The following is a 9,843-nucleotide window of genomic DNA, read 5'->3' on the forward strand; positions in this document are numbered from 1 at the left end:
AAAATTAGTCATCGTAACCACCTACTCCATTAAATCTGTTGTCGATGTTTTCAAAAGTTTTATCGACATCTTCTTTAAATTTATTAAAGTTTTCTTCTAGTTTATTTACTTTATCGAGATATAAAGAGTATCGATCATCTATACTTTTAAGTAATTCATTATTATGTGTTATTTGCTCATTTAAACGTGTACCAAAATCTTCAAAAAAGTTTATTTTCTCATTAAAAACTTGTATCAAAATTTTTCAGAATTTTGTTAATTACTTCACCAACTAATACATTAAACACTATTTTTATATGTATTAAAGTTTTCTTCTAGTTTATTTACTTTATCAAGTAATTCACCAACATCGTCTACTGATCTTCTATTTCTGGCTTCTAACTTGTCATAGACTTCTGTTGTAAAATCTTTAACATGCTGTTTATGATTCTCGTAATTTTTGTTTAGTTCATTAAACATTTTAATATGATCTTCTAATTGAATCATTACAACAACATCAAATGGATTAATTCCTTTACTAACACCGCTAATTCTTTTTCCTTTAAAATCTAAGGCATTTTTAACATTCGGATCATGTAAATCAACAATATCGATGTTTTCTGATAATTTTAGAGGTTTTAAAATTTGTTCTTTAACAACAACATCATGTTTGTCAATACCAGGTCGAACACCGACAATTCTTTTTTTATTAGCCAAACTAACATAATTCTTTTCAACTTTGATCGCTTCAGTAATTTCATCAGCTTTTTCGATGTGAGACATTAAATTGGTAAATAATTTTTTTACACCATCATCAACTTCTTTTTCCAATGTTTTTATTTTATCAGCAACTTCATTTGAACACATGAAATTTGCAAGTTTGTTATCATATTCTGCTTTAAAATCTTCAATCTCGACAGCAAACATATCTGAATCTGGAAGGTTTTGTAATACATTTTCTAACTTGTTATCAAACTCATTTCTCAAACTATCAAAATTCAAACTATTATCTACATTTTGAATAATTTGTGTTCCAAATACGTCAAAAATATTTTGTGAATCCATATTTATTAAGCAATAATTTGTTAACAACTTCTTTAAAATCTTTACCATTACTCAGTTCATTCAAAACAAAAACACATAAATGACCACAAATTGGGGGATCTTTATAGTCTTGAATCTGAGAATCATTGTAGTAGACGCTTGATTTTTTTAAATATTGGATCAATTCTCTCGGTGGTTTGTCCTCAATTCTTCCATACGAATCAAAATAACATGCATTCTTATCATTTTTATAATAACAAATCCAATGCGTTCCACTTCCCATAATCGAGTCTAAATTCACAATTCCACATTCAAATTTCTTAACTTTTTCAGGTAATGTATCTCTCATGAAGATTCCTCTAAAATGTTTTAATATTTCTGCAGATTTCTTCCAATTCCCCGAATGTTAAAGGTTTAATTTTTTTTTTCAATGTTTGATTTCACGTAATTCAAAGTTTTTTTCATCTAATCCAGATCCTGTAACATCTTCCAACTCTTTATCTAACCAATTTAAAATGTTTCGAACAATAGGAATCACATCCTTTTTAACGATTGGAGCAGCTTTACGAACATAAGGAACAACATTTTTAACAACTGGAATATTTTCTCCAAAATCTAATAAATCTTTCAAAAGTCCACCATTTTTAAGTTCTTTCAACTGATTATAAGAAAATTCTATTCCGGTTCCTTTATTGTTTTTCTTATGTTTTTCGAGTTTATTGTTTTGTCTATTTGTTAAAAATATCTTATCTTCGCCATTTTTTAGTTGATCTATTTTAAATTGAATACTAACGGGTATTTTCTTCTTAAAAGCGGATTTTATTTTTTCTTTCTGATTTTTGCTGAAATTTACATTCACCTCCATTTATATAGTTAAAATTTCAAGTTCTCTTCGATTCCCATTCCTAGTTTTCTCTTCAAAAACATTGCTCCAGCTGTTGGAAGCGCAAACAAATCTTTCACCTAAACTAGCATCTTTTGATAAAAATCTATCCATTGCCTTATCTTGCAAACTTTATCTGCGATATGTCTGGAATTTGTGTCTCTATGTTTTGCATAAAAAATATCGTGTTCCATAGCAGCTTGATCTAATTTATTTATACCAGGATCTCCTCTTTTTAGTCTTTTTTCGAGTTTTGTGCCAGGCCCCAGATACTGATAAGTTGGTACGTGTAATTCAAAAGGTAAATTGTTGATAAAATCATTAAAAAGTCCACTACCCTCAATCATAGATGAACTTATTGCCGGCAAAACTCGTTTTAACCTCTTCAGGGACGTTTTCAATGAATTATTTTACTAAGCACTTATATTTTTTTTTCTTGTTACATTTGCAGTGAAATACACAAAATTCATGTTTTTTGTTCCAAAAACTGTATTTATATTATAATAATCAGCTAAAATTCATGTGTACTCATATGTGTACAAAGACCCTACATCGATCACCATCTGATTTTTTTTACTACCGTACATGGTCAATGGTTTGTTTTGAGTACATTAATATTTTACAGCATATTTAAGTAGCTTGATTTATTATGTGAATTATATTTAGGTTTGTACAAATTAGTTAGAGGTGATTTGTATTTAGAAATATTTTAAACCTTATATTGGATAAATACATGTTTAGTAGCCTACTTATTGTAAAATATTGACCATGTTTGACATTTGGTAACAATTTTTAGGAAATAGAGAAATAACAAATCAGTACAAGAGAAATATTTATTAATTATAGTATACAATCTAGATTTTAAAAATCTGCATTTTGTCAAAATAATAATCTTAGGATTATGTAATGATCATATAATAGTATTATGCAGTTTTAGTTTGCTTTATGAAAGTTTTCCATACATTCTGGGCAGACAGGAACATCACACTTTCCACATTTATATCGGGTTCTGCTCGTGCAGGCTTTGTCCCTGCAGCGGCCAGGATTACTTTTGAAAGGATAGTGGTCTTTTCCATCAAACCGAACATCCTGTAGTACTCCTGGGCGACATCTTTTTTCAAAGGCGGGGTGATGGAGGGTGGCCTACCAACTTTTCTCTTGTTGCAGGCTGTTTGAATCATTGCATTAGCAATACTGGCCTTAAAATCTACAAAAGGCATCTTTGAGTTGGTTTTCTCCTTAAAAATTATCCAAGCATTTACTGCCGCAACATTCATTAGATAAAAAAATATTCTAAGATAGAAGCGTTTGCCTTTAAGAGAGTGGGGGTAGTGGGCAACCATTCTGTCACTAAGGTCAACCCCTCCCATAAACTTATTGTAGATTTGTACACAATAAGGACGGTCTACCATGACATGTTTTTTTTCTGTCTTGTCCCATCTTCTAACTAGGTCTGTTGGCTGTATGCCCGCAAACGTTGAGCCAACATAAACAATTCCTGTGTCCTTCCACTGGACAATTGTTATGTTGTCTTCAGATGTAACAACATTCATTGAGCCTCTTTTCATTTTACCAAATTGTTTGGGTTCTTCCAAGCTTGCATCTGCTCCATACAGTCTGTCACTACGAAAAACGCCAACAACCTCAATGCCTTTGCCTTTCAATATTTTGAGCAATTTGTAGTTGGTGAACAGGTTGTCCAAAAACAATTTGTGATTTTTTCCACTGATATGAGAACACAGTCTCAACACAGTATCACTTATAACACCCATATCAGACGTAGATTCTTGCCTCTTTCCCTGGTACATTTCAAACTTACAGACATATCCGTTGGAAGCAGCTAGCACCCAGGATTTAAAACCCCACTTTTTGGGTTTTTTCTTCAAGTACTGCTTAGCTCTTGATCTACCCTTGAATGGAATTATGGCCTCGTCTACAGCAAGAAATTCTGGGGGAGACATGCATGTTTGAAATGTTTCATTAAGGGCTTCAATCACGGGTCGAACTTTGATGAAAAAATCTTTGTTGTCATCAGGAATTTTGTCATTGTCCACAAAATGCAAGAAACGTTTAATTTTTTCGAATCTCTTCAGTGGCATTGAATCAGCTATGAGGTCCATTCTCAATGCAGGTAATGATGACCAATATAGCCTAATGTTTGGATAATGTATGTATGTCATGATTAGGTTTATTGCTAGGAAAACCTTAATTTCTTGGCTACTAACAGTGAAGTCTACTTCTCCATTTTGAGATGCATATCGAGTTGTCTCTCTCGTAATTAGATCAATAACTTCCTCTGTAAATAAATTAGAAAAGAAATACAGTGGTGATTCAATACCATTAGAATCAGTTAGATTAAACTCTTTTTGGCCCTGAAATGGTGGAATATTTGCATTCAAATTATTGTCCTTAGCGTCCCAAACAGGATGATTAGCATTGGACTTTTTTTTGTCTCTTCTGTCTATTTTTTTTAGGTTTAGAATTTTGAATATGTAAAGTTGTAGATCGTTGTTGAACAGTAGGTGCAGTACTAGGTGAAATAGGTTTATCAGGTGTTGCTTGTGGTATATCAGGTGGAATGTTGGGTGTAATGTTAGACACTTCATGTACACATTCCGTAATAGAGAGTTGGTGATCGTCAATCTGGTCACTTACACTGTCTTCTAGTAAGCTAATGTTATTTTGCAGGCTTACATTTTGTTCATTGTCATTTGGTGGGTCCACTTCTTCTTCAATGAAGAACTCCAGTATGTCTTGATTGTTAATTTCGAAAGTAGCACGATTTCTTTGGTTGCTTCTGACTTCTTGTAGTACATCTTCATTGTCGCCAGAGTCATCTGAATCACTATCATTATCAGAGAATTCTAAATCTGAGCTATTTGGATTCTCCATATTAACTAACACTTGTTCAATAAAGTCTGGATTTGATGCCAAATTCCATGATCTACTCATTTTAGTCACAACTTGAAGGAATAAACACTGTAAAATTGAATGTTTATTCTAGAAGCTAAATTTTGAATTGGGAACTTGCCAATCATACAAATATTTTATTCCATAACTAGGCCTAAGACTTTGCTTCGGATGTTATGAATCAAAGTTCGTACTACTATAAAGTAAAAATACATTTATATTTTGTGTGTTCTTGCATAAGTTGAATAGACAAACTACTATCTAAAAAACTGTTACAGATAGACAGACAATGTCCAAATACTATCCAAGTTAGAGCTAAGTACCCAAATGAGTACATTAATACTGAACTCTATTCGAGCTTTGTACCCAAATGAGTACATTTCAAAAATTACTTATATTTATTTCCCTGACTTTAAATTGGCTTAAATTAGGTAATAATATTGAAATTAATAGTATTTGGCACCTTAATATAAAATTCTTATGCAAGTACTCACAAGATATATAATCTAAAACACTTCACCAAAACTCACGAAACACCAAACACAACTTAACCCAGTACGCCTTCAAAACAACTGGTCCAGCTGACACAGAAAACATGTACAGCAAAAATGTATTCAGTGTAGCCAACTTATGGGATGTTAATGGTTAGTATTGAGTACATTTCTCATAAGATGGCTCTTAAATAATATTGAAATAAAATATAAAAGTTAATGTACCCATATGAGCCTTGCTCCTTGAAGAGGTTAAATATTTAATTCCATCAGGTTTTTCAATCATTTCATCAAGTTTGTTCGAAATAAAATCTTTAATCGCTTTCTTTTCGTTCAAAAAATTGTTGTTTCCAGCCTTTTCTTGAGCATAAATATAATTAATAATTCCATCGAGTTTTGTCAAATCGTCGATATATCTGTATTCAATCTTATTATCACTGTATTTTCTCACACCTGATCCTTCGATTCTTTTTTCCCAAATTGGTTTAATCAAATTGAGATATTTTTTACCTTTACTTGACTTTGGTTTCTTAGTTGATGGATCATTATTTTTGTAAATTGAATCAGATTTCCATAAAATTTCAGTATACTTTTTCAAGTCTTCTTCAGAATATAAACCGTCTTTTGGAACATCAGTGCCTGTTAATAATCTCCATAAACCTTGAGTTCCTTCATATGTTTTTTCATTAATAATGATATCATTATGCTCAAAATTCACGGGCAAATTTCCAATCATAAAACTTTTCTTTTTTCTGTCCCAATACAAACCAAATTTATCATCCTTTGCTCTAGGAAGAAATTTTTTACCAATTTCACCAATTATTATATCCGTTGTTCCAGGACTTATTGGTTCAACTATGGTAGAGTCTTCAATGATTCGAGGTCTAAATGGTGTTGAAGATGGTAATTTTGGCAATTCAAACTCAGATTTCTGGTATCGAAATATCAGCAAATTGTCGTACAACTGGAACCAAATTCATCAAATTTTGATTATCGCTTAAAACATGTTCAATTTTGCCCTCAACATTTTTTATTGCAGATGTTACAGGTTGATTAATTTTTTGAATAAATTCTTGTTCTTTTTCATCAATTCGAATCTGTTCTTTAAATTCTTTGATTAATTTCTTTGTTGTTGATCAAGTTTTTTCGCTTCTTCAGAAGTTACGTTCGCCATTTATTTAGGAAAATTTTGAAACGTGGAACGTGGAAACGTGAAACACGAACGTGAAACACGAACGTGAAACGTAAACACGAACGTAAAACATGAACGTGAACGTGGAACGTAGAACGTGGAACGTGAAACGTAAACACGAACGTAAAACATGAACGTGAAACATGAACGTGGAACGTGGAAACGTGAACACGAAACGAGTACACGGAACGTAAAACGTGAACGTGAAACATGAACGTGAAACATGAACGTGAACGTGGAACGTGAACGTAAAAACATGAAAACAACTAGATTATCACACGTTTATATTGGAAAATTTATTCAAATATTTGCCATTTTTAGGCTTCAAAGTTAGATTAATAGTTAAAAATCCATAGTCTTCTTTCCAAATTTTATCACACAATTCATTAAAGTGGTTAAAACTCATATCAGATCCCACATAATTGTTGTAAATCTTTCTCGAATAGTGATCGTCTTGCTTAAAAACACACAACATATTCAAATTATTTCTAATAACTTGTTTATCAAACCTTTGAAAAGCATTGAGAAAGATAGATACAAGAGATATTTTTGTGACGAGACATTACGAAATATTCCTTGATAACGTCTTGATTTTCCAAAATACAATCATCAAAAAACGATTAAAGAATTCGGTTTACATTCGCTTAACGGAACTATGTCCTCGGAAGCATTATAAAAATATGATATTTTCTTACTTAAGTTCTTCTCAATATTTTCAAATCTTTCTTGTAATTTTTTATAGGCGTCTTGTTCTAAAGATTTACTAAAAACATACAAATTGGAATAAGGAATCAACCTATTGTAGATAAAATTCAATAATAAAAAGTTGTTTTTCCACATCCACTTGAACCAACAAATTAACAATCTGATTGGTTGATCTTTCTTATTTTCTTCAAACGTTTGAAGTTTTATCTGATCTTTTTGCTTTAAAAATTTCTCCATTTAAATAGAAGATTTTCATCTTGAAGCAACGCTTGCGAAAATGAAGCTGTTTCAAGTTGACTTCAGAAAGCTCTAAATTAGTTTTAAACTTGGAACATCCTATACACTTAGAGGAAGAATCAAATTATTTTATCGGTTTTAAGAAGCGGCTTTTATTCTGATAATTTTGTAATAAATATTAGTGAAAGTTCTCCTTATTGTATAGGATTTAGTGAGAAGAACATAACAAAATACTATGGTTTAAACAAAGGATATTATACTTTCGATCAAATAAAAAATTCCCTTAAAAATTATCTGAAAACATTCAAACAATCAGATAAATCTTTAAACTTTGACGAAAACAAGTTTGAAATGCAAAAAAATTATCTCTCTAATAAAATTCAAATAAAATCACCAGTAAGAATAATGTTTTCAGCAATTATTGTAGATTTGTTAGGGTTTGTTCAAGAAACTATTGAGCCAAATCAGGTATATTTAGGAAATAAAACGCCAAAATTTAGACCGTTCGATGTAATTGAAGTACATTGTAATCTCGTTGAACCTAGTTTTGAAAATCATACCGAACATTTACACAAAGAATCTGAAATTTTGTACACATTTTTCCCAAATGTTGCTTATGGATCAAAAATCAGTGAAAAACCGAATGAAATCGATTATATTCCAATTAGACAAAATATTAAAAGAATTCAAAAAATCGTTCTGACTATTCAAGACTCTGAAGGAAATCTATTAAATAATGAGAGTAAAACAACAATATATTTAAGATTGCAAAAGGAATAAAAATGAGTTGATGATGATGACAAAATTCAATATTTTTACTTAAAAAACAAGGGGCTATTCGAATGGCCCCTTAACAATCTTCATCCTGACACTGTTTTTATCAATGAATCTGGCCTTCATTCTCAAAATAAAAATTACTAGTTAAATTTCTTTTCTATCTAAATGGAGTCAGTTGTAGACCTACTCAATAATCAACTTAGATTTAAAAGCAAACATATCTTTACAATTGTTGACGAAAATAATGAATTTTGGTTTAAGGCTAAAGATGTTGCAGAAATATTGGAATTTAAAAATACGAGACAAGCTATCATAGATCATGTTAAAGAAAAATACAAAAAAAGCTTTGAAAACATAGATTCTGACAAGGGTATCGAATCGCGACTCTTACAAAAATTACATCCAGACACTATTTTCATCAATGAACCAGGCATATATTCTTTAATACTGAAATCTAAAATGAAGATTGCAGAAACGTTTCAAAATTGGGTTTTAGAAGAAGTTTTACCGAGTATTAGAAAATATGGCGAGTACAAACTTGAAAACGAAAATAAGCAGTTAAAAGATGAAATAAAACAGTTACAAATTAAAGATGAAATGAAATCATTGAAAATAGAGAATCAAGAATTGCGAATGGAATTAATGAAGAGAGATATGGTATGTAAAGATTTTGATAAGAAAAAACACCATGTTTTTGTGTTAATTAAGAAGAATCACATGTGGGAATATCCTTATTACGTTATCAGAGCTCAGAAACGAGAAATACCAAACCGATTAAAACATCTAAAAATAAATTATCCTGAATTAGAGATTTTGTTCATTGATGACGAACCAAATTCTATCAATCTGTATAACCAAATGAAAGAATCTTTGAATTTTTTATACAACGGAAATCATTTTTACTACAAATATGGCAGAATCTCGACTGATTTATAGAATATCTAAATTACACGATGAAAATGTTTCTAAATTTTACTAAAAACTCTCGATTTATTATATTTTGTTTGTAAATGTTTAGCATAACTAGGTAACCATTGTAGAATTCTTTTTTCATATTCACAAGGCATTTCGTTTTTATAACTTTCGCTGAAAATTTTTTTAGCACAATCTTTGCAAAAAGCATCTTTTCTATCTTTACTATACTGCCAGTTATTAAATTCAGAAATATTTTTAATTTCTTTACAAAAGTAACACTTTTTCTCTTCTAAAGTTAATTTGTTCATTTTTAACGTATAATTCCTTACAATAACAGTCTTTTCTATTCTCTTCTTGACACTTTGTACATTTCTTTTGAGACTCCATTTATATAGAAAAAATTATTACACGATGAAAATGTTAAACTCTTAACTTATGATATTTGGTTTGTAAATGTTTTTGATAATTATTTAACCATTTTATAGTTCTTCCACATTCACATTGAGTATCTTCATAATATAATCTATGGTGATTCTTCTTTACACAATCTTTACAATATGAGTCTTTCTTATCTCTACTATAGTGATCACTATTAAACTCTGAAATTTTTTTAGTTTCTTTACATTTAAGACATTCTTTATCTTCCAAAGTTAATTTTTCTATTTTATCATATAATTCTTTATGATATTCCCTTTCACAATCTTTGCAAT

General features: G+C 30.4%; 1 protein-coding gene across 1 annotated transcript; it reads right to left on the reverse strand.

Annotated features, from left to right (window-relative positions):
* Positions 1–2,829: 2,829 nt before the first annotated feature.
* On the reverse strand, positions 2,830–4,026 carry LOC124354983 (piggyBac transposable element-derived protein 3-like). Its single transcript, XM_046805827.1, has one exon. It carries the CDS (start codon positions 4,024–4,026, stop codon positions 2,830–2,832), a length of 1,197 nt encoding a protein of 398 aa, XP_046661783.1.
* Between the last annotated feature and the right edge of the window lie 5,817 nt (positions 4,027–9,843).

This window comes from Homalodisca vitripennis, chromosome 1 (assembly GCF_021130785.1).
Source record: "Homalodisca vitripennis isolate AUS2020 chromosome 1, UT_GWSS_2.1, whole genome shotgun sequence".
NCBI lineage: Eukaryota > Metazoa > Arthropoda > Insecta > Hemiptera > Cicadellidae > Homalodisca > Homalodisca vitripennis.